Raw genomic sequence first — 27013 nt, forward strand, 5'->3', positions numbered from 1 at the left:
AGTCAGATCAAATATTATGTGTACTCTCTATTGTAAAATGAGCTTCTTATAATCCCAAGAGGCTCATTTTAAAGGCCTGTTTGCTTTCAGTCTCCTTGGGGGTTAACTACTCATGCAGGAATAGAAATTATAAAATTTGGACCTTTGACTTCTTGGAGAAGCAACAAATTATTAGCATTATTTATTAAAATATCTAATCATGGTTCATTACTCTGATTTCAGAAGTATTCATCAATGCACATCTCCACATTCTCCCCACAGAAAATAACAGAATAAATTATTTTAACCATGTTGGAAAGGTATTCATTGTTTTTTAAATCATAAAGTTATTTTTTATTTTAATAAACCAACTAACCATGAAGGTATTTATCTAATGACAGCAGTTACTGTGTTCCACTCTGGTTTTTATAAAAACTATCTCAAGTCTAATAGGAGAAACAGAAATGAAAATAATTAAAATATGGTTTGTAGTCGAGGAGAGTGGTTACGAGATGCTATGAGACTGCTGGAAAAACACCAAACCTAGCTTTGAGGAAAATAAGAAAAGCCTAGTGGAGCTAGCTAAGAAAGACAGCAGTAACTGCCTCAGCAAAGAAGGGAGGAAAAGTAGTTCTTTTAAGAACTGTAGGTAAAGAGGCATGAAAACCAACAAATAAATAATTATGAATTCTAGATACCAAAAGAAGTTCTGTGGGAGAGCTGAGGCTAGAGAGACAAACAGGTGAAATTCATATGCCATATTATAGAATTGTACCATGACAGTAATAGAGCCAAGAAAGAGCTTTAAAAGAATAGCTACATGTTCTGATCCAAATTTTAAGAAAATCATTTCAGTAGCTTTTGTGAATGATCAGAAAGGGAGGCAGTAAAGAAGACAGTAGCCAGCTCAGAGGTAAAATGGGCTCAGTCTAAGTCAGCAGCAGTGGGAGTTGAGAGATTGGGGAGGCCTCTGGAGGTATTATGGAGGTAAAATCAACTGACTCCCTGTTTTCTGGTTTTAACTTGGTGATTACGTAACATATAGAATATAAGAAGAGGGTCAAGTTGGAGGAAGTAAAATGGTAAATTTAGTTTTCAAAAACTTTGACGTTGAAAGAATTGTGAGTCATGGAATGAGATTTCCTGCCTAAGATTAAAATTGCACTGTTGCATTTTGATTCTGCTCTTTGAATGACCTGAGATGAATAACTCCTGAGAGTAACTGAGTGGGGAAGACAGAAGGTGCCACTACCCTCCCACCCAACACAGGGAGGCAATGTTAGGGCCCTGTGGAGACAATCGAAAGGCAGCTTCCTGTTGGAGATAGATTAATAGGTTAATTGTTCAGGACAAAGGAAGCAAATAGCTCTTTTTCTGTGTGTCTAAACAAAATAGTCAGGGAAAGCGGTTAGTGCTTCAAGTACCAAAACTGGCGTATGACTCAGACTATTGGATTTTATGTTTTGGATGGTTCATGCTCTGAGAAGCAGCAATATATTAGAACAAGGCTGAAGGAGTGCTGTAAGTGACCCTGTGACAGTGGCTGAAGGATATACCAGAAATAGAGGACTTGACTCTCATATTTAGCATATATCTTAGAATACGTCCAGGTCACCCACTGCTATGTACCAGAACTCTTCATTATGGTCACAGGCCAAAATGTCTCATACAAAAAGCCATACAGTGCCCTTTTCACTTTTTCTAAATGTAAACAGGAAAATAATCAAAACCATTTTTAGCTTACATGGAAGAATATCTTGGTATCTGTTTTTTGCTCTGTTGCATGGATGATTCCCAGAGTTCAACTCACCAGGCAGATTCTTAAGTTCTAAAGCCTTTAAAAGGTAATAAATAAATAAATAAATAAATAAATAAATAAGTTGTGTATTTACTATAACCAATAAAAAAGATAAAATCTGCCTGTGTTTAGTGCTCATGATCCTAAACCCCTATATAACATGACCTGCTATTTAATGTATTGTATAAGTGAAGTTAGATCCCCATTTAAAAAGTGCTATATAAAATATCTCAAGTTTCAGATGCCAAGCAATAAGTCACTTAATAAGAAAACGTTAAACTTTATGGAGATACTTTCCACTTGAACTTCATTTTGTTCTTCTTTCATAAAAAAGAAAATACAGACTATTCACTTCTGAGAACCTACCCATAGATCTATCACTTTGTAAACAAAAATAACAAAATAACAGCAACAAAAACATATAAACAAAAATTTATACAAACAGTCTCACAATTTACCCTTACCCTTTGAAGAAATTATAGTTAGGACCCTAAGAATCCTGCCTTTCAAAAAATTTCTTTACCAGGTGTGAATTCAACAAACGCTTACTGAGCATTTAATAGGTACCTGGCCCTGTTTCAGATACTGGTATACAAAGAAGAATTTTAATGGTCTTATCCTTAAGGAGTGAACACAGTAGTTAGAGGACATGTAATCAAATATCATGTGACCAATGTACAGAGACACTAGTATAAATGACAGCACTAGATTGCACCTAAAAGTCAAGAAGAAAAGCTCCTAGCTGGGTGTGGGGGTCCACACCTGTAATCTCAGCACTTTGGGAAGCCGAGGTGGGGGAATCACCTGAAGTTGGGAGTTTGAGACCAGCCTGACCAACATTGAGAAACCCCATCTCTACTAAAAATACAAAAAAATTAGCTGGATATTGTGACGCATGCCTGTAAACCCAGCTACTTGGGAGGCTGAGGAAAGAGAATTGCTTGAACCCGGGAGGTGGAGGTTGTGGTCAGTCGATGTCATACTATTGCACTCCAGCCTGGGCAACAAGAGTGAAACTCCATCTTAAAAAAAAAAAAAAAAACAGAAAAGAAAAGAAAAAAGAAAGAAAAGAACAAGAAGAACAAGAAGAAAAGCTCCTAAAGGGGAATTAGCCCTTGAACTGGGCCTTAGTGAGTCATCAGAAGTTAGCATATGAAAAACAATATGTATGTAGAAGGAAAGAGGAGAGAAGGTGAAGGGGTGGAAATAATGGAGGCATACATTGTAATAAGAGCACAGAACACATGATCTAGCCCAACAACAACTATAAACAATCTTGTTTCATATATAAATGAAATGAGGAGGTAGCTAGTCTTACTCTCTGAGAATATTGGTGGAGAAAGCCTAAGAATCTATACATTTTCAAAGCCCTTGGGTAACTCTTGTGTAGCCAACCTAGCAACCACTGCCACCGGTAACAAGGAGGATGTGAAGATTTTAAGTAGTATGATAAAATGATCAAGTCTGTATGAAAACCAATTCTAAAATTAATATGAAAAAAATCTGTGGGAAGAATGAGAAAAATTTCATAAATGAATAATGATGGGAGATGAGTCTTATTAGATGTGAAAAGATAATATGAAGCTATGCTAATTAAAAGAATAATACCAATAAAGGAATAAGAAAATCAGTAGAAAAGGTCTGAGAATAAATTAAAATATATGTAGGGCTCTAGTATATGATAAAAGTGGCATTTTACATCACTCAGGAGAAGTTCCAGGAGAATCTTGGGACAACTGGTTAGCTATACAATGCTGGGTCCCTATCAAACATCTTATACCAAATTAAATTCTAAATGCATCACATCAAAGATTTAAATGCTTAAAAAAATCATAAAAGTACTAGCAAAAACATGAAATAATTATTGCAATCCCAGAGTAAAAGAAGCATTCCTAAAAAGCACAGAAAGCCCCAAATCCAGAACCCTGAAAGAAAAGATTGCCATATCTGACTACTAAAAATCAGTTATTTCTTCATGGTAAATATGCATGTGTGTGCACATGCACGTGCACCTCTGTGTAACATAAATGACAGCAGAAAAAATACATCTAAGACACACAAAGGGATAATTTTTTCCTTAAAGAGTTAGTAATCAATAAGGAAAAAAATAGAAAATGGAGCAAAGAATTGAAACTATCAGTTCACTGAAAATATAAAAGGTTTAAAAACATATGGAAAGATAATCTTTTGTTCTCAAATAAATGCCAATTAAATAATCAATAAGAATTTGTCACTTAAGAGATGAGAAAAGATCCAAGCAATTGATAATATTTACATATATGCATACAGCATATGAAGAGAGATGACTGCTGTTCATAATAGTGAAGACTAGAACGACCTAAACGTCCAATGTTCTAAGTGTTGCATCGTAGTTAATTATATGGATAACTACCTTAATTTCAGAAATTAAATATTATAAGTACCTCAATTTTGGAAATTAAGGTACTTATCCATATAACTAACCGCCATGCAATACTTTAAAAAAATGAGATACTGCTATACGTGCTGATAATATATTTGGAAATTGTATCTAGGTGGCAAACAAATTTAAGGATGTAAAGTACATTCCAACAATTTTATTTAAAAGTTTACATGACAAAATGAATAGTGTAAAGGGGCCCTAAAAAGTCACAAGAGAAAAAGAGAGACTTTCTATTTTATGCCCTTTTATACTATTTGGTTTTTTTAAAAATTTTACCATGTACATCTATTACCTTAAAATATATATAGTATTTAAAAGTAAAAACAATATACTTAAACCAAATTACAAAAAGAAAAGAAACCCCCTGGCAATGATGCAAAAAAAGAAATCACATATGGACTTTTGCTAAGAAAATATTTACCATAAACTCCTCCTGCATGATAGCAAATGCTGCTGTTTTTTTCTCAAGCATTTTCAAACAATCCTTGATGGCTGACTGCTCATGTAAATTGAATATTAATGGCCGAATCTGAGCCAACTGATCTAGCTCCCCTTCAGAAATAATTTTGTGTGTATCTAAAGAAAAGAAAAATTCACATCTGTAAGTTACTGGTATATATGTGAAGGGAGATTTTATTTTTGTTTCTGTTTCTCTTAAAGGCACAGCATTTAAGGGTCAATGGAAGTTTGTTTCTCCATGGGCGAAGAATCTATTACTTTGAAAGACGCTTCCTTTAAAAAATCATGGCGATGTACACCTTGAAATTAAACAAAATCCACTGTCCTTGGAGAAAACTGTTCAGTGCTACAAACACAACGAATGCTGTGGTTTGAGAAGTGTTCTGTTTTATAATGTGAATTGGACAGCTATGCCAAGGCAAGACGTACAAGGCTTGGATTAGGAAAAAGAGAGAACTTTTGCCCTCCCTGGGACCAAGTTTTCGGAAGTTCCTAGAGTCTGAGATGTAAGGATGCGGAGAGTCCACATCTTTTTTCATTACTCTGAAACAGACTGAACACAAACACATGCACACCAAGGATGGAGAGGATCTATGCAATGTAATTAATAAGACTGAATAATAAATATGTATGAATACTTGTAACCAATATTAGAAAAAACATTCTATTAATATTTAATAGCACACATAGAATCCTTTTATTTTTTAAAATTATGATCTTTTAGGTCATGTTGACAGTCAAGGTTCCAAATATCTGAAATTTTATACATCATCTCCACTGGCCAAAATGCAATAAATCTAGAAGTCAGTAGTTAAAGCATATTTTAAAATTTTCAAAATTTTGAGATAAGATGTTCAAGTAAAGCAAGTTCTCATAATCTCTTTGCAAAGCCAAATAATGTGAACAAAATTAAAGTCAATGCCAGCAAAAAGATATATAAAAAACAATACAGAAAAAGAAAGAGATGGAAATTTCTAAGAATCTGCACATTCCTGGGAAGCACATCTTATCTTGGAACTCCACTATATCCAGAGGCTCTTTGTAGGGTTGAAAGTGAGGGCTGTTGGTTGGGATAGACAGGCACAGAAATCCTAAAATTTCTCACAAATATCCCAAACCTTAGTATGAGAGAAGGTCTAAGCAGGCTAGAAGGAGAGATAAAACTCCCCAAGAGTAGAAGCCATTTTGATCATCTTTGATCTCCAACAGAAAACCCCTTAGACTTTCCCATCGTGTTTCACCTTTGCTAAAGCAAAAGCTGGAGAATGTGGAGAGAAAAAACAATGAAAATGTAGAAGACTGTAACAAACACTGGCATTGACTCCCCAACACTGATTCTATCCCTATGGTTAGTTAAAGCCATTTGTGATCATTCCACAGTAAGATCTTTCCAGTGAATAATTCAGAAATAGGTAGGTGATTTGCACCAGCTATAGAAACAGGCAGGTCTTGCAAAAAAAGAGAAGCAAACCTCTCCTCCACCCTCATCCCTCTGTACAGACGTAAAGAAGCATAAGGCCCTAATTATCATAGGCTGCCCTCTTATGGCCATAAAAAGAAGTATAGCAAATGTGAAAAACATAAAGAACCTATGTTCTTTATGACATCAACAACTGATCATACTGAACCTGGAATCATTCCAGCCAGTTTACAGAAAGGGATTTGATCTAGCTATTTAGTGCCGGTATCACCATTGGGTGGGCCTGAAGAGCAGATGCCTCTCTCATGATCAAAGAACAACACTGCATAATGGTCTGCCAAGAAAAGTTCTGTCTTTGCCACAATGAGGAAACTGAGAAAGCTGGAGACCATTCTTTCTAGCCACTGGCTCCTGAATGACACCACATGAGCAACAATGGAGAAATAAGAAAGTCACTACCGTAACTGTTGGCTCTAGTAACACATCACCTTAGTTGTGATGAGGACCAGGAATGCCAAGCCTGCTATGATGCATAGCAACAAAATGGATGCCTCTCTACACATATATATCTTGGCTAAGTGCATATGATTGGTCAAGCCCAAATAAGCTACCAGGAAGTCTTGGAAAAAGTAATTTTTCATTTTTCTGCCTGGGCCATACAGGAAGGCGCACGAGGAGAAGGGTATGATTGATGTTGAGTAAGGGCATGTATGATACCTGGTTAACATTTTAGCCATACCACGCCCTTTGAGCTTCCTGCTCCTTGGCCCCTACCCCTTCAGCACACTTATCATTGTCCTCAGGCAAAATGCAGCCCTGCAAAATGTAGTTTATAAGGGAAGATAATGAGATCCAAATAAAAATGGAAATCAGGAAGAATTCATTCCTGCTCAATCAATAAAATTAAAGAGATACACAAAGTTATACATGTTCATAACAAAATGGAATAAAACGTGAAACACAGAAAAATAATAATACAATATAGCATGCAGAATAATTTTTAAAATCTATTCTAAAATGGAAGATAAGCTTAAAAAAGAAAATTCACTGTGTATGCAACATCTGTCAAAAGAATAAGAAAATAAATTACTTTAAATAAGAGTTCACAAGGAGATAAGAAAACAACAGAATAAGCTAAAAAAAAGTTTGTAAACCTAAGAAAATAAAGTTTTAAAGTACATAATTATAGCAATAATTTATAATCAAACTCTGCAAGAAACAAAGCAGACAGTTGAAAATCAACTTATTGACACAAGACAAAGGCATGTGTAGATACATTAATGAAGAGAAGAAAGGTTTAAAAACAAACAATAAAAGCTAATGCAAGTGAGAATCTCATCAGAGCCTCAGGAGAAAAGTTAGAGACAGGGTGAGGAACTTGAAAAATTCTCCTTTATGGGGCAAGCTTAGGGAGGAAAAAGAACAGCATCCACAGGAATGGCACAAAGCATGCCCAGAATGCTTTCCCCTATTTCCCTAATGGACCAAAAGCATAAGAATCGCAAAAGGCATGAAACCTTATCACCCTCGAGGCACAAGTGAAGAATCATTAACACTGGGGTAGGGAAGAGAGAAAAGCATCCTGGACCCAGATCATAAGATATTCCCTATCCCTGCAGAATGGACAGAATAACAAAGCAGGTACCATCTGAGGCCTTCCTAAGACTGAGGCTGAACAAGGACATCAGAGAATGTCACCCCAAACCAGGCTGACAAGTAAGGTAATTATAAATAAGAGCTCTCTACTGCTGGGAATAAGAGCTCTCTACTGCTGGGAATAAGACAAGATCATGGAGAGGACCTTCTCTGAGGTGCATGTACAATGGGAAGACCTAAAGCAGAGGGTGGAGTAAATACTGAAGCAAATCCTCTATATGTAAGGTAACACTGGAGGAATTTAAAGTTGGTGGTGCACTAAGGGTAACCACACCAACATCAAACCCAAGCCCTGCTCTATCATTGAGTAAACTGATGCAACTCCTCACACTGAAGGCCTACCAAAAAAGACACATGTCCATTCCTATTTGCCTTAGCCTCTAGAACATGGATAAAAAATACAATAGCTTCTCCTTATCTGCAGGGGAAATGTTCCAAGACTCCCAGTGGATGCCTGATAAGGATAGTACTGAACCTTATTGCCATCAACTGAAACACACTTTTGTTCATGTCTTCTGCCCATAAACTTAATGCCTTTTCCATCTTAAGTAAGCACTTATCATGCACTGTGGCCATAACTTTGGCAGTCTGATGAACAACAGCAAAACTTCGATAGCAGATTCATTCTTACCACAGATCGAAGCAACTTTAGCATATGATTTTCCTTCTTTCCTTATTAAGTCAAGAACTTTCACCTTTTCATGTAACAAAGCCACTTTACAGCTTCCCTTTGGCATATCCAAATTGCCAGCATCACTACTCTTTGGGGCCATTACTAAGTAAAATAAAAATTACTTGAACACAAGCACTGTGAGGCCAAAACAGTAGATCTGATAACCAAGATGACTACTAATTGATTAAAAGGCAGGTAGCATATATAGCATGAATATGCTGGACAAAGGAATGATTCACTCCCAGGCAGGACAGAGCAGGACAGTGTGAGATTTCATCACACTACTCAGAACAGTATGCAACTTAAAACTTATTGTTGATATGTGGAATTTTCCACTTAACATTTTTAGTCTGTGGTTGACTGCAGGTAACTAAAACTATGAAGAGTGAAACCACAGATAAGACATTTTTACTTCTGTCGCTAGACTATACAATATCCAGTTTTCAACCAAAAAATTATACAGTACACACAGAAGTAAGAAAAGGAGAAAAAAAGTTGTCAAGAAACAAAGCAATCAACAGAAACAGACAGAGATATAACATATGTTAAAACTGTCGAGTGATGAATTAAAAATAGTGATAATCAATGTGTGAAAAGTCAGTGGGAAAAGTAAACAACATACATGAACAAATGGGGGATTTCAATGGAGAAATGGAAGCCATAAAAAAGAATCAAGTGGAAATACTTAAAGTAAAAAATATTTTTTTAAATTAAGCATGTCATTGATAGCTCATCAGTAGATTTTACAGAGGCAAGAAAATAATTCATGAATTACAAAATAGGTTAAGAGCAATTATCCAAATTAAGACACAGAGAAAAAAGGTAGATGAGGGGCAAAGAAGAAGAGACCATCCAAGAGTTACAAGCCAATATCAAATAGACTAATATATTATACCTGTAAGTGGAATCCCAAAATAGAAAAGAAGGAGAATTGGGCAGAAGAAATATTTAAAAAGATAATAACTGAGAATTTTTTCCAAAATGAATGAAAGACATCAAGCCTCAGATCCAAAAGCTCATCAAAAACAAGATAAGCCAGAAGACAATTGAGTGACATCAATCATTAAAGTAATTTTAAAAATCCACACAAAGAAATTAAGATTTCAGAAAATACATGACTAATTATAAAAGCTGGTATTATAGCAACAATAATGTGTAACTTCACTTTTTCTTTTCTACATGATTTAAGAGATGACATTGTTCTAAATTATTAGTCTAAAAATAAATAATTACTATAACTTTAAATTGTAACTCCACATTTTGTTTTCTATACAAGACACTAAAGCATTAAAAATATTTTATGTTTCAGGACACAAAATGTATAAAAATGTAATTTTGTGGTAACAAATGAAAAACTTAAGTAAAATCTTAAAAAACTGTGCTCCTTTAACAGTTTTGCCCCCAAAAAACTGTTAAAGGAGCACAGTTTTTTTTAATTTTACTGAATTAAGCAGGCATAAATTCAAATTTGAATAAGTTTAGGATGTTAAATATAATACCCATGATAACCACAAAGAAAATAGCTAACCAATATACATTAAAGAAATTTTCAAAGAATTTAAATATCTCATTACAAAAAGCAACTAAATACAAAAGAAAACAGTAAGGCAAAAAAAAAAATGAGGAACAAAAAAGCTACAAGAAATTTTTTTTAAAAACAGCAAAATGACAGAAGTCCCTCCTTATCAGTAATTACTTTAGATGTAAATGGATTAAACTCTCCAATTGAAAGAGAGATTGGCAGAATGTATTAAAAAACAAAAACATGATCCAACTATAAATTGTCTACAAAGGACTCACTTTAGATCCAAAGACATGAATAGGTTAAAAATAAAAAAATCATGCAAACAGGAACCAATACAGAGCATGAATAGCTATACTAATATCAGATAAAATAGATTTTAATTGTAAAGTTAAAAATGACAAAGAAGGATATTATATCTCATAAAAGGTTTGATACAGCAAGAACATATAACAATCATAAACATTTATGCACCTAATAACAGGCCATCAAAATATGCAAAGCAAAAATTGACAGAAATGAAGAGACAAACAATTTTACAATAATAATTGAAGACTTCATTTTCATTAATAGATAGAACAATTGGACAGAAGATAGGTAAGAAAAGGGAAGACTTTAACAATACAATAAACCAAGTATATCTAACAGATACATACAGGATGCTCTGTGTAACAACAGACCACATATTCAAGAACACATGGAGTATCTTCCATGCATTAGGCTATAAACTAAGTATCAATAAATTTTAAAAGATTGATATCATAAAGAGTGTCTTCTCCAAATATAAGAGATAAAGTTAAAAATCCAAAGATAAACTGAAAAATTTACAAATTTGTGAAAATTAAACAACATAATTATAAAATACCAATGGATCAAAGAAAAAATTACAAGGGAAATTAGAAACATTTAGAAATGAATGAAAACATAACTCAACATATCAAAACTATGGAACACAGCAAAAGCAGTGTTGAGGGAGAAATTTATAGCTATAAAATGCTTATATGAAAAAAGACCTTGAATAAACGAACTAGCTCTATAACATAAGGAACTATAAAAAAAGAACAAACTAAAGCTAAAGCTAACAAAAGGAAGGAAATAATAAAGATTAGAACAGATATCAGAATATAAAATATAAACAAAAGAAAAACCAATGAAACCAAAAGCAAGTTCTTCAAAGGTATCAACAAAATGAGAAACCTTTAATTAGATAAACTAAGGTAAAAAAAGACTCAAATTACTAAAATCAGAAATAAAAATGAGGATATCACTATCAATTCTAAAGAAATAAAAAAGATTATAAGGGAGTACAACGAGCAACTGTATGCCAAAACAAAACAAAACAAAACAAAAACCTGGATAACTTCAATGAAATAGACAAATTCATGGAAACACAAAATCCACCAAGACCAAACCACAAAGAAATAGAAAATCTGAATAGACCTGTAACTAGTAAGGTGATTGAATATGTTATCAAAAAAAGTAAGCCCTGAACCCGATGGCTTCACTGGTAAATTCTACTAAACATTTAAAAAAGAACTAACACCAATACTTCTCAAACTGTTCAAAAAAATTAAAGAGTAGGGAACACTCCCCAACTCACTCTAAGAGGCCAGCACTATCCTGATATCAAAGCCAAACAATGACCCTACAAGAAAAGAAAATTAAAGGTCAGTATCCATCTTAAACATTACTGTAAAAATCCTCAACAAAATACCAGCAAACCAAATATTGAGTAGCATATTAAAAAGATCATACACATGACTATGTGGAATTTATTACGGGACTGCAAGGATGGTTTAACATATAAAAATCAAGGTAACAGAACACATTAACAGAATGAAAGTGGGGAAGAAACCCCCATGATTATCTCAATTGATACAGAAAAAGTATTTGACAAAATTCAACATCCTTTCAAGGATATATTCTTTTTCTTTTTGAGACAGAGTTTCACTCTGTCACCCAGGCTTGAGTGCAGTGGTGCTATCTTGGGTCACCGCAACCTCTGCCTCCTGGTTTCAAGTGATTTTCCTGCCTCAGCCTCCCAAATAGCTGGGATTACAGGCACCTGCTACCATACCTGGCACTTGCTGTTTATTTATTTTTTTCTTTTTAGGCTTTCACCATATTGGCCAGGCTGGTCTTAAACTCCTGACCTCAGGTGATCTGCCCACCTCAGCCTCCCAAAGTGTTGGGATTACAAACATGAGCCACTATGCCCAGTCTATTTTTTTTATAGAAAACAAATTCAACGAAGTAGGAATATATGAAAGACACCTAAACATAATAAAATTTACATATGGAAAACCAATAGCAAACATACAAAATATTGAAAGAGTAAAAGCTTCTCCCCCAAGATCAGAAGCAAGGCATGGATGCCACTTTCACCCCTTTTATTTAACATAATACTGGAAGTCCTAGTCATAGAAATTAGGAAGAAAAAGAAATAAAAGGCATCCAAATTGGAAAGCAAAAAGTAAACATCTCTGTTTGCAAATGATATGATATATATGTATAAAATCCTAAAGATTACTGGATTTTTTACACACACACACACACAAATGCACAGTTAAAAAATAAATTCAGTAAAGTAGCAGGATACAAAGTCAAACACAAAAATACATTGCATTTATATACACTCACATGAACAATCTCAAAATGAAATAAGAAAACAATTTCATTTACAATAACATAAAAAAATAAATAAAATACTTTGAAATTAACTTAACCAAGCAAGGGAAGGGAAAGACTTGTATAAAGAGACCTACAAAACATTGCTGAAAAAAAATTAAACAAATACATTTCATGTTCATGGTTTGGAAGATTTAATATCATTAAGATATCAGTACTACCCAAAACAATCTACAAATTCAGTGCAATCCTTATCAAAATCTCAATGATCCCTTTTGCAGAAATAGACAAACTCATCCTAAAATTCACATGGAAATTCAAAGGACCCCAAATAGCTAAAAACAATCCTGAAAAACATAGGGGGAAAAAGGGTCACACTTTACTTCTTCATTTCAAAACTTACTACAAAACTACAGTAATCAAAACAGTTTGGTACTGGCATAGACAGACATACAGACCAAGAGAATAGAAAAGAGAGACCAGAAATAAACTCCAATGATTTTCAAAAAAGTTGTCAAGGCCATTTAATGGGAAAAACACAGTCTTAACAACGAATGGTGCTGGGAAGTTGTCCACATGCAAAATAATGAAATTGGATCTTTACCTAATGCCATATACAAAAATTAACTCAAAATGGATCCATTACCTAAATGTAAAAGGTAAAACTATAAAACTCTTACAAGAAAATATGGCAATATCTTCAAGACACTGGATCTGGCAATGATACCAAAAGTATACAAGTAAATTTTTTAAAATATAATTACAAATGCTGAATTGCACACTTAAAATTGTTAAGATAGTAAATTTTATGTTATATAAATTTTACCACAATAAAAATAATTTGGAAAAAAATACCTCTAAGTAATCCATAGATCAAAGAGGAAGTCACAAGAGAAATAGGAAGATATTTTGTTAAAAATGAGATTTTATTTTTTAGAAAAGTTTAATATTAAAAAAATGAGCACACAGAATTCCTAAATATTCCCTGCCAAAGTTTCACCTATTATTAATGTTTTACATTTGGATGGTATATTCATTAGTATTGAACCAATATTGATACATTTTTGTTAACTAAAGTCTATACCGTATTTTGATTTTCTTAGATTTCCTTAATACCTTTTTACTGTTTCAGGATCCCATCTAAAATAAACATTACATTTAGTTGTCAAGTCTCCTTGGGCAACTTTTGGCTATGATGGCTTCTCAGATTTTTCTTGTTTTTAATGACCTTGACAGATTTGAAGAGTACTGGCCGGGTGTATTCTTCAATGTCTCACCACTGAAATTTGTCTAATTTTTTTTCTCATGATTAAGACTGGGGTTATGGGTTTTCAGGAATAAAATCACAGAGGTAGTGTGCCATATTTATCCATCATATCGAGGGTATATTCTATCAACATGATGTATGACAGTTGATGCTGACCTTGATCACTTGGTTGCAGTAGTTTTTATTAGGTTTCTCTACTATGCAGTTATTCTTTGTACTCCCCTGGAAGTTATCCTTTGTACTCTCTGGAAGAAAGTCAATATGTGCAACCCACACTTAAGAGGTAGGAATTATGATCCACTTCCTTTAGAATTGAATATCAACATAATTTATCAGGAATTCTTCTGCATGGGAGATTTGTTTCCCATTTACTAGCATATTTAATTTACTAGCATATTTAATCATTTAATTGCATCAGTATGAACTCATGGATGATTATTTTATACTTCATACTATAATCCACTGCGCCATTAGATTGTTGTTCAAATTGTTCCACCTTTTGCTACTAAGAATGAGAAAACATGAACTGAATGAAAATAAAAACACCCCAAAATGTATGAGACGCAACTAAAGCAGTACTTACAGGAAGATCTGTTATATTAAATGCTTACACTACTGTTGTCCCTCTGTATTTGCAGGGGATTGGTTCCAGGACCTCCCACAGATACCAAAATCCTCAGATGCTCAAGTCCTTCATATAAAATATCATAGTATTTGCATATAATCTAAGCATATCTTCTCTCTCATATACTTTAAATCATGTTTAGATTACTTATAATACCTAACACAACATAAATACCATGTAAATAGCTGTTATACTATATTTTTAAAATTTGTAATTTTTTGTTGTATTGTTATCTTTGTTCTTCATATATCTTTGATCTACAGTTGGTTGAATTTGCAAATGCAGAATCTACATTTATGAGGGCCAGCTGTATTTATGAAAAAGAAATATATCAATAATCTAAATTTCTACCTTAATAAAATAAATAAAATCCAAAGCAAGAAGGAAAAAGGAAATAATAAAGAGCAGGAATCAATGAAATTGAAAACAATGAGAAAATAAGTGAAACTAAAAGCTAGTTCTTGGAAAAGATCAATAAAATTGATACAGTTTCTAGCCAAAGTGATCAAGAAACACAGAACAAAGACACATTTTACTAAATTGAAGAAAAGGGAGGTGATCAATTAAGATCTTAAAGACATTAAAAAGTTAATAAGGGAATATTATGAACAACTCTAGTCCCATAAGTTAGACAATTGACATGAATGGTACAAATTCACTGAAAAATGCCAACTGCCAAACCTCATTTAAAAAAAAAAATGAGAGACAAGCTAAATAGTCCTATATCAATTAAAAAAATTAAATATTGTTATGGGCTGAATTGTGTTCCCTTCCCCAAAATACATATGTACTAAGTCCTAACTCTCAGTAACTCTGAATGTGATTATATTTGGAGATAGGGTCTATAAAGTGGTCATTAAGTTAAAATGAAGTCATTAGAGTAGCCCTTAACATAATATAACTGGTATCATTATAATAAGAGATCAAGACACAGATATACACAGAGGGAAGACCATGTGAAGACACAGAGGAAAGAAAGCCAACCGCAAGCCAAGAATCAAGGCCTCAGAAGAAAACAACCTTGCTGACATCTTGATGTTGGGCTGCTAGCTTACAGAACCGTGAGAAAATATTTTTCTGTTGTTCAAACCATCCATTCTTGGATACTTTGTTACAGAAGCCCTAAAAAAACTAAAAACTAACTCAAATATTTATTTAACAACCTCACAAATTTCAAGTCCAGTTGGCCTCACTGGTGAATTTTACAAAACATTTAAGGAAGCAATACTACCAATTTTATACAAACTTTTCCAGAATATTGAAGAGGAGCAAACGCTTCCCAACTAATTTTATAAGGGAAGCATTACTTTGATACTAAAACCAGAAAAAGAAATCACAAGAAAAGAAAATTATAGATGTATGTGTATGGGTGCTGGGCTGATAAAGGGTGGACTCTAATACCTTTATAAATATGTCGACATGGCTATGCTAGGCCACTTTTCCCAGAATTCTGTTTCTTGAATGCTTCCAGCTAAGACAGGGCACAAGCGAGGTTCTCATGTCAGATCTGGAAGTTGAACATGGGGTAGCAGCTATTCTGTGCTCAGATCCTCTGTGGCTGATCGCCTGACTCCTCTCACTCTATATGTGGAAGAAAGAACTTAAAATCACAAGTGCCCAATCCTACCTGAATGAATATAACTGGCATGTCACTCAATCTAAATTTCAAATGAGTTTACACAGGAATTAACAAAATAATTTAAAATTCTCAATGTAGCAAAAACTTGCCCAAATAGCTACAAAAATTTACTTTTTTAAGAAATTAGAGGGAGGATTTTCCTTTCTAGATATAATTAGAATGACTAGACTCAAAGTAGAATAATATAATATGTCCACAGGAACAAATAAGTCAATTAGTAAAAAAACTTAGAGAATAGAAAGAAAAAATCAGACATTTTTGGAGACTTAATATGTGGCAAAAGTATATATAAATTCTTTTGGGAAATGTGGTTTACTTAGTGAATAGTGCTGGTATAACTGCCTAGTCATATGAAAGAAAATACAGTTTTCTATGCCCCTATGATATTTAGCAATAAACTGCAGATAAATTAGTGATCTAAGTAAAATAAATGAATAAAAATTCTGAAGAAAATTTAGAAGAATATCTGTACGTTTTTCCTGTAAAGGAGACCTTCTAAAACATTCTAGAAATTAAGAATGTTCATTAAAGTCTCCTTTCTTAAGGTATAGAATTGAAGGTTACAATTTATAGCACATTTCTCAGACAGACGTCTTAAGATTTCCAACTTGAGAAGAGTGCCTACAAATTAATAAGAAAGGAAAAAGAATGAACAAAGTTTATAAATATGCAAATCTAAGAGGAAGTTAGTGAACACATATTAAGATACTTGATCCTGGCTAGGCATGATGGTTCACGCCTGTAATCCCAGCACTTTGGGAGGCCAAGGTGGGTGGATCACGAGGTCAGGAGTTTGAGACCAGCCTGGCCAACATAGTGAAACCCCATCTCTACCAAAAATACAAAAATTAGCCAGGCACGATGGCACGTGCCTGTAGCCCCAGCTACTCAAGATGCTGAGGCAGGAGAGTTGTTTGAATCCAGGATGCGGAGGTTGCAATGAGCCGACATTGCGCTATTGCACTCCAGCCTGGGCAACAGAGCAAGACTCTGTCTCAAGAAAAAAAAAAAAGATACTCGATTCTACTAGCAATCAAGATAATGAAAATCTAAATAAAAAGGAGATGCTATTTTTCATCCATCAGATTAGCAAAAATTGGAAAATGGGCTATCTAATGATAACAGGAAGGTGAGAAAATTGAACCACCCCAAACACCTTAGGGTAACAATAAATTTCTCTAAGCTTTTGGAAAGGAACCTGGTATTGTCCATTAAAATATAAAATGAACATAAACTTTGACTTAGCAATCCTACTTTAGGGAATCTAACCAAAATCAAAGTACCAGTACATAGGAAGTACATATAAAAATATATATTGCAGAAAAAGTCAATTGGAGAATGGGTGAGTATACTACGGTATTTCCATACAATGAAATATTAGACAACTATTAATCCTATGTTAGAATATGTCTTTATGTACATGATATAGTTTAAGTTTAAAAAAACCAAGGTTGTAGAGTAATTGTAGAGTTGTAAAGCACATATCAATTTTTATTTAAAGTTAAAACAAAAAAAGTTTTTATATCCTTGTGTATTCATAAACTATTAATATTGGTTGCCTTTGAATCATGATTAAAGATGATGGGAGCAAATTATTAACTTTTTCTCTATATCATCCTATATTGATTTTCATTAAACTATTAGTATATTTTAACTTTATAATTTAATTTTTTTAATTTTGGCTTTCAAATTTTTTATTAAATATTAAATAGGTATAAAATAATAGTTAAGTGAAATATCTTTAAGAAAAAGAACAATACATACCCAATTTAAAACAGAACATTAGCCTTTCTCCTGATGCTCCTGTGGCCCCTTCCAGACTTCATTCTTTGTCCTCCTCCCTCAGGGAATAACTATTCTGAATTGTGCTATCATTCCTTTTGTTTGTTTTATTTACCCTTTATGCTGTTTTGCATATTTTGCAAATTTATATAAATTATTTTGTTTGAAATCTTGACTTTTTTGCTGAGACTGCATCTGAGTTTATTCATCTTCACATTATACAAAATACAGTATCTAATTCATAAATGCTAGTGTTGACAGATAGCTGAGTTGCTTGCAGTTGAAGTCTATTATAAACAAGCCCAGTATGGACATTCTTGCATATGTCTTCTGGAACAAAAGGGCAAGAGTTTCTCTAAGCTAAATAACCAGGAAGGAAATTGCTAGGACATAAGGTATGTGCGCACTAAAAGAAATACCAAATTATTTTCCAAAATGGTTTCCATCAAGCCACATACTCACCAATATCAACTATTATCACATTTTAAAAAATGAAAACAATCTAGTCAATGTAAATTATTATTTCACCATGATTTAATTTTCAGTCCCCTGATTCAAAATTAGGTTGAATCACTTTTTTCTATTTTCTCCTCCGTGAAATGCCTGTTAATGTATTTTGCCCATTTTTCTATTTGGTTATCTTTTACTTATAAATATGCAGTTCTTTATATTTTCTAGGCATTAATCCCTTGTCAGCATAGACCTCAGTAAGAGACCCCAGGAGGAGCCTAACCATAGTCCTAACCTGAAACTGAAAAGGAGGGTACTGAGAAAGAAAAAAGCAGTGTCTATCTACTTTTCCCTAGGAACAGGCCTTACTCTAACAGCTAGGACATGGTAGTCCCTGTTTGCAAAGGAATGTGTTATTTTATTTTAAAAATATATTTATATTCAAAATTCCACATCTGCCTAAATATAGAAAGCTAGTATGAGCATCACTCACACCCTAACCATATATACAAGTTGAAAAAACACTAAATCAAAACTTTATTGAACCCATCAGAGAGCTGAGATTGCAGGTCAACCAAGTAGTTTGAAATCTAAGGAAAGAACTCTCCTAAGGAATGACAGGACATGAACACTGGCTCCTTGTGGCAGTTCAAGGGAGAAAGAGATACCAGGCACTATACAAATGGGAAAGAAGTATTCAGACATACAATGTAATGCACTGCTGATGGCTGGATGTGAGCCAGTGTGACAGTACAGAACAGCATAAAGCTATAGGCACAAAGAGAACCTGCACACGTTTGCAGACTCAAATTCACAGACCTCCAACAGCTGCTCATAAGAAAGACTGAGAGCTGAGCAGGAGAGGGGAAGAACCAATCCCTCAGAAGGGTATGGTTGAAGGAGGGGAGCTACTCTTATGGTAGAAAATGCATAAAGCCCCACTTAGACCTATTTCCCCCAGAACAAAAGTCTTACCCTGAAGGAGGAGGAGCAACAATCCCTGCTGTGTATAAATGTAGACCCACTGCGTTGGGAAAAGAGCAAACAAAATCCCTCTATTCCTGGAGAAGGTGCAGAAAACAGTCTTGAGCCCAGGATTTGATGTCATTATTGTTACAAACCTCCTATCACTACACTAAGTGAAGAAGGAAAACTTCTCCACTGTAGACTTGCCAAACGTATCAAGCAGAGTCTGGATGCCATAAGAAGGGGTAGTATCACTGACCAAGCCCATCACTGAGGACCAGGGACAGAGGACCTGCCTAAGGCTGAGAATGGAATAGGACAAGAAAGAATGACTCGGCCCTTCTTCCTGAGGCAAGCAAGCACCAGTCTACTGCTGGAAGATGGGCAAGAGAAGAGAGAGCCCTTCTCAAGCATAGGCCTAAAGGTGAGGATAATATAGAAAGGCAAAAACAAACAAACAAAAAAAACAACTCTTTAGCATCCCAGCTGCCACTGTGCACACAAGTTAAATCTTAAGGAATTCTAAGCCAATTCTAAGTCTAAGCCAAACAACAGCAACACAAAACCAAAATCCAGCTCATGTCCTAAATGGCATAGCAGAGGAATAGGCATGACTATTTCTAGGCATAAATTCTATTTACTTCAGTCTCTTTTTTTCTACATCCAGCATCAACACTCAATCAAATACATAGACACATAAGGAAGATGCAGCAGGTGCAACAACAGAAACCAGTGTCAAAAAGCAAGGCAATCACGGTAGAAAATATCAGCAAAAACCCATCTGTCAGAGTTATCCAAGAGGGAATTTTAAATAACTATCATTAACATGTTTAAGCTCTCATGAAAAATTCAAACAAAATGCATTAGCAACAAAGACAGAATCTGTAGGAAGATGTCAAATGGAAATGTTGTACATAAAAAACACTATATGCTTTCAATGGGTTCATTAGTAGACTCAATATGACCAAGAAAGGAATCAGTAAACTTGAAGACAGGTTGACAGAAATTACCTAACTGAAGTACAAAGAGTAAAAACAGTAGGAGAGAAAAAAAGTAAAAAGCCACCAACAATATTAGTACAGCATCTTTGGAATACTGTTTGTCTGTTACACATTTGTGACCCAGAAATCCCACTCCTAGGTATTTACCTTAAAGTAATGGAAACTTATGTTTACACAAAGTTTGTGATTATCTTTAGTACTTTTATCCATAATTGCCAAAATCTGGAGACAACCCAGTTACTGGTGAATGGAATACTATTCAATAAAAAAGAAATTCAATACTGATAAATGCAATGACACAGATGAACATCAAAAGAATTATGCTAAGAAGTTGAACTCAAAAGTCTACATATTTATGATTCCGTTTATGTAATACCTTGAAAAAGTCAAAAGAGAATGAAAATAGATTACTGGTTGGTAGGCACTGGGTTAAGAGTTGACTATAAAAAGTTACAAGAAAAATTTATGGGGAGATAGAAATGTACTATACCTTGATTGTGGTGGTAAACCTTGGTCAAACCTCATAGAACCATATGTTAAAAGGATGAATTTTAGTGTATGCCTCAGTTTAATTAAGCATGTTTTAATTAATTAAAAATTATGCCTCATTTTATAAAAGCATGTTCTTATAAACTATTTTTGTATGAGATCTGCATTTTAATAATTGAATAATGTGATATTGTCTTAATTGGGTTTGATATTTTTCATATGAAGTCATTAGAGATGTTTTCAACATTTAATGGGATGTTGGTTATGGATGACCTCTAAGATCCTCTCCAACTCCAAGACGATCCCCCATCATCTTGGAGTGATGTGATCCCCCAAGTTTACAAACACAAATTTTATGAATATGTATACATACATATATAGATTAAGTATATATTCATAGTTATAATTACCTTTATATTTATATACATGTAAATACATATACACAAAAGTTCTGAAATATTCTTCAGTGTTATAATTTATTAGACATATTTATTTTTTCCCATTATAAACATGATAATTTATAATCCAAAAATGTTATTTTACTTATAAAGCATATATTGTGCAACGAATTTTTAAAAAAGAAATTAGTAAGCAGGTTATTTTTCAAATCTATAAAATACCTAGCTTTTAAAAAAATGGATTTTATGAAACTGACATATTTAATACATTAAAATACTTGAAGAAAGGGCAGAAATTTACCATTTTGAATATAGAGTGTGGGGCATTTTTTTTATCTTTAAAAGAAACTCCTAGAAAATCATATTTTACCATTTTTTGAAGTTTTTCCTAGCTCTTTCCTTCACTTGTATTAGAAATATCTAATATAATAGAGCCTCTTCAAGAACTTGCTACTACAAATAGAATGACATACCAGAAAGCAGAGGGGAGACAGCCTGTGAGGGCCCTGCATGCTCCTCATCCTCACTGCTCCACTTGTCTCTTCTGAGGCGGCCTCTGGCTGTCCACATGCTAGGATTGCCATCACTAGAAAAGAAATGTATATATTTGCCCATGGTTTCAAAGAATAGGTACATTTTAGAAATACTTTCTAATCATCTTTAGTGATTATTTAATTGACATTCACTTCCATTTCAATTCAGCCACCCACTCCCATTGTCATCACCTGAAACTGGCCCACTTCTGAGATAATTCCAAAATCCCAATGTCTGATCATAAATTCCATTACTTTTACCTTGCAAACTAGTCGCCTCAGATCCATCCACCTTAGCTTCTGTGGATAGATCCACCTCAGATCCATTCACCTTACCCTCTCCCCTCCTTTACCTAGGCTGTGGGAGGGAAGCACTGGAGTCACTGGGCTTTCTAATATCGGCAGAGAGCCATTTGGAAAACACCAGCATGTCCCTGGTTGGTTTCCTGTACCACTCTTCCACGGCAGCTAATTCCAAGCCACCATCCTCTTGTAGTCCTTATTTTAATACTCTGCCTTAGTAAAAAATGTAGCTTCTTCTAGAAAATGCAAGCCAGAAAATAGAAATTATTTCATTTTTTTTAAACGTTTACTTAGATGCATCAATATCTTTGATATTCCTTGCTTTCTGCCTGTTCAAAATTCATCCTTCTATGTTCTTAATCCCATTCCTTCCGCCTCCTCTGAGGTACTTCACTATGACTTATATTTTCTTAAATATGTTATTAATCTCTCTCAATCTACAAATTCTTTCACATCATAAAAATACTCAATTTTCTCTATCTTAAAAATAGGAAACGATTTAAACTCTGTCTAGCTACTAATTGTGAACAGATTTTTCAAATGCTAACCCATACCCACGTTCTGTTTCCTTTCCAACCTCTCCATAGTCAACTGACTCGCTAATGCTATCTACTTGGCTCTTGTTGCACTTTCATTTACAACCCTACCTAGCAAAATCCTAATTTGACTGAAGCATCTAATCTTCAATGTTTAGAGAAAATTCTTCCTAAAATACACACTTAATTATACCTGCCCAACCAATATCAGGATAAATTGAGGCCACTTATCCAACACATAAGTTTAGGGATGCCCTACAACTCTTGGCACCTAATATTTCTCCCCATTAGTAAGATATCTTCACAACTCCTTACCGTTGCTCAAACTTCCTCCTCTTGCCTGAAATGTTCTTCTCCTTTTCACTTGCTATTTAATTAAATCCCAAATTCAACTAAAATATCTTCTTCAAAGAAGCATGTGGGAATTGCCTCATGCGTATTTCTCAGTCTTCTGTACCCACAAACTATTCCCTCATGCATAGTTCTCAGTCTTCTGTACCCACAATCTTTGGATTTTAACTCTAAAATAATATTTACTACATTGTACTTCAATTTGACTTTTATATATCTGTTTCCCTAATTAAACTGTGAACTAAAGAGCAAGAAATATGTAGTAGTTTGTATTTGTGTACAGTGCTGAGTATATCACAGAATCTCAAAATGCCTTTGGAATTACTATTACTTATTTGTTTATTTAATGCACTTCATTAAATAAACAAATTAAATTAATTTGTACATACAAATTTGATACATATACACATACAAAAACACAATATAAAGAATATACACATTCTTATATATTGTTATTCCAGTGAGTATAGCTAATATTACTGATAAATCTCCAAGGAAATATGGCTTAATAAAATGTTTCCTCATCTGATGTTTTTGCTTATAACACCTAAATTTGAATATTTTATTAGCATGAAAAATTAGGTTTCTTTCATTTTCCTAAATTTGCTCTTCTTCAGGTACTTTAAAGTTTTAAAATATATGTGGATTAAAGATTTAAACATGAGACCTAACACTATAAAAACTCTAGAAGAAAACCTAGGCAATACCATTCAGGACACAGGCATGGGCAAGGACTTTATAACTGAAACATCAAAAGCAATGGCAACAAAAGCCAAAATAAACAAATGGGACCTAATTAAACTTGAGAGCTTCTGCACAGCAAGAGAAACTATCAATAGAGTGAACCAGCAAACAACAAAATGGGAAAAAATATTTGCATTCTACCCATCTGACAAAGGGCTAATATCCAGAATCTACAAAGAACTTAAAACAAATTTACAAGAAAAAAAAAACCCCATTAAAAAGTAGGCAAAGGATATGTACAGACACTTTTCAAAAGAAGACATTTATGTAGCCAACAAACATATGAAAAAAAGCTCATCACTGGTCATTAGAGAAATGCAAATCAAAACTACATTGATATACCACCTCACGCCATTTAGAATGGGGATCATTAAAAAATCAGTAGACAACAGAGCCTAGAGAGGATGTGGAGAAACAGGAATGCTTTTACACTGTTGGTGGGAGTGTAAATTAGTTCAACCATTGTGGAAGACAGTGTGGTGATTCCTCAAGAATCTAGAAATAGAAATACCATTTGACCCAACATTCCATTACTGGGTCTATATCCAAAGGATTATAAATCATTCTATTATAAAGACACATGCACACATATGTTTATTGTGGCACTGTTCACAATAGCAAAGACTTGGAACCAACCCAAATGCCCATCAAAGATAGACTGGATAAAGAAAATGTGGCACATATACATCATGGAATACTATGCAGCCATAAAAAGGGATGAGTTCATGTCTTTTGCAGGGACATGGATGAAACTGGAAACCATCATTCTCAGCAAACTGACACAAAACAAGAAACAGAAAACAGCAAACAGAAAACCAAACACGGCATGTTCTCACTCATAAGCGGGTGTTGAACAGTGAGAACACACAGATACAGGAAGGGGAACATCGCACGCTGGGGCCTAAGGAGTGGGGGGCTAGGGGAGGAACAGCAGAGGGTTGGGGGATTGGGGAGGGATAGCACTAGGAGAAATACCTAATGTAGATGACGGGGCAATGGATGCAGCAAACCACCACATGGCACGTGTACACCTACGTAACAATCCTGCAAGATCTGCACATGTACTCCAGAACTTAAAGTATAATAAATAAATTTAAAATATATATATATATGTGTGCTACCAGAAACTCACCATACTAACAATACTATTGTTTATAGTGCATAATTTTCTTTCTGAAAACAGATCAAATTTCTAATAAAATTTAGTGATGTACCAAGAGCTTCATGCTACCTCAAGTACACTGACCACTTCAAATGCTCCAAGCATATTTGCAAAAGCTTTGAAGCTGTGTAACTACTGAAGGATAGAGAAATCAAAACCTTCAAGAATACTTTTCTCTTATGTTAATTACCATACTTATGAGATCGTAAACATATTTCTAATAAAGCTAAATCAGGTTTATAAAAAGCTGTATCTTGAAAAATTAAACATTTGAGGGCCATTATTTACTGTCTCCATGCAGAGGGCTAGCTATGAATGTAAGTAACATAAACAGAAAACTCACTATATAAGCATATTAGTTATACCTTTCTGAAGGCGCTTCAGAAAAATCCTCATAATCATTATGTGAGAAATTCTGAAGAGAAAGTTTTACCTTCTCTGAGTTAACTTTATTTTCAAAAACCTACAGACATAAGAAAGGAAATATATTATGGCCCTGGTTTTAGAAAAATATGGTTTAAAAGAAACATGATTTCTATAGATATTTAAAAGAAGAACAAAAGGATCTGCAGTAACGGAATTATAACCACAATCACATAGTATAATGTCTGCTCCTAGAAAATCACTTAATTGTGTATCTCTGTATTAAATATTTTCCAATCTATCAAAAGTGTAGAATACTATGCAAAAAGAAGTTATTTATATTGAATTACTCAAATGATTTTTCAAAACTAAATTTTTAAAAAGCTTCATTTGAGAAAAAATAAATTTATCATTTCAGCCTAGAAGAGATTCTTATAAGTGTTTGCCATGTTTTGTTTACTGTGAATATAAAATTCCTGCCACTATATTTATCTTTAGTACTTGCACCATCTAATCTCCTAATTCTAAGTATTTCTCCACCTTGCACTGCCCAAGTTTGCACTGGAGAGACTTCAGTCTTGATAACTTGCAGTGCCAGTGCCCCAACCACCATATACACACATTTCCTTCCTTTCTTGTCTGATACTGTCTTGGTCTTCTATTTTCTCAAGCACATCTTATGAATCAGCTGATCAAATCTCATTCACACACAAAAATAACTTTGGGATTATTACTGAAATTAAGTTATATGAATTTTTAAACTTAAATTGGAAATAAGTGGTATCTTTATGTATTAAATGGTATTATCCACAAATATTACACAGCTTTAAAGTTTAAAGCGTATCAGAATTCATCCTAGATAGGCCAAGCTATACTTTAGCAAGAAAATAAAATACCCAAAAGCAAAAATATAAACAAAATCACAAAATATGCTCAGTTCTAGAAGAAGTCAAATAAAACTATACACAGGATCTACTTGGGCCATTCTGTGAAGTTTTCAAATCATCTCTGCTTCAAAGAGAAAACCATTCTGATCAGAGAAAAGTATCGAGAGTGAGCTGAGAGCCCAACACAGCACTAACAGCCAGAGAATCCCAGCCAAAGATGTGACGGTAGCCCTGATGTGGCCATCTTAAGTATAATAGAGAATGGACAGGAGATAATAACCAAGTTACAATGTCATTTTTAAAAGCTTCACTCCTGCTCACTTGGGGTGGAGGTGGCAACTGAACAGGGGAAGTGGTAGCAGTATTTGGTCTATGTACTGACTTTATCCCTATTACTCCTCTAACTTACAGGAAGGGAGCACAAGGCCAGCATCATCATGGCAGTTCCAAAGCTCCAGTTGACTAGGTAAGAGAAAAAAAATGCAAAGCACTCAGCAAACTAAAATGCATTTCCCTTTTTTTGTGCTCTAACCCTAGCACTATCTCCACAAATGGGGGAATGTGTTGAAGTAAGAGGTTTTGTCACAGACTTTTCACAGCCATCTACTTTTCCATGGTTGGGAGACACCCAATCATGCTATCTCAAACAATGAAAAAGTCCACAATCAATACATCTAAAGGTGCTTCATACTTCATGTGGAATTTATTTTGTATCTTCATTAGTAACACAAAACAAGTGCCAGTAAAATTTCCAGAGTAGCATTGAAAGGAATTTTCATTAGAAAATGCAATTCATTAGAAACTTTGCAAAAAGTTCCATTCTTTCAAATTCCTATTTTGGTCATTGTCAACAATACAGTGACAAAGACTTAAGATATCATTTTGGTGAGAACAAAATAGATATCTGTTTCCCAGAGAACATAGTCAGCAATTTAGGTATTAGCCAAAATTAGTAGAGAT

The 27013-nt window shown here is 34.1% G+C and overlaps 1 protein-coding gene across 1 annotated transcript in view; it reads right to left on the reverse strand.

Moving 5' to 3' along the window:
* Positions 1-1258: 1258 nt before the first annotated feature.
* LOC105709179 (tyrosine-protein phosphatase non-receptor type 20-like) overlaps positions 1259-27013 on the reverse strand; it is a 35834-nt gene continuing 10079 nt past the window's right edge. The window contains exons 3-7 of the mRNA XM_064370082.1: positions 25169-25266; positions 21648-21760; positions 4621-4775; positions 1724-1814; positions 1259-1266 (exon numbers count right to left, since the gene is read on the reverse strand). Of these exons, the coding sequence (XP_064226152.1) occupies positions 1259-1266; positions 1724-1814; positions 4621-4775; positions 21648-21760; positions 25169-25266 (465 nt within the window). The remainder of the gene's footprint in view (positions 1267-1723; positions 1815-4620; positions 4776-21647; positions 21761-25168; positions 25267-27013) is intronic.

Source organism: Aotus nancymaae, unplaced genomic scaffold (assembly GCF_030222135.1).
Source record: "Aotus nancymaae isolate 86718 unplaced genomic scaffold, 86718_ANA_hifiasm-v0.15.2.pri h1tg000099l, whole genome shotgun sequence".
Lineage (NCBI taxonomy): Eukaryota > Metazoa > Chordata > Mammalia > Primates > Aotidae > Aotus > Aotus nancymaae.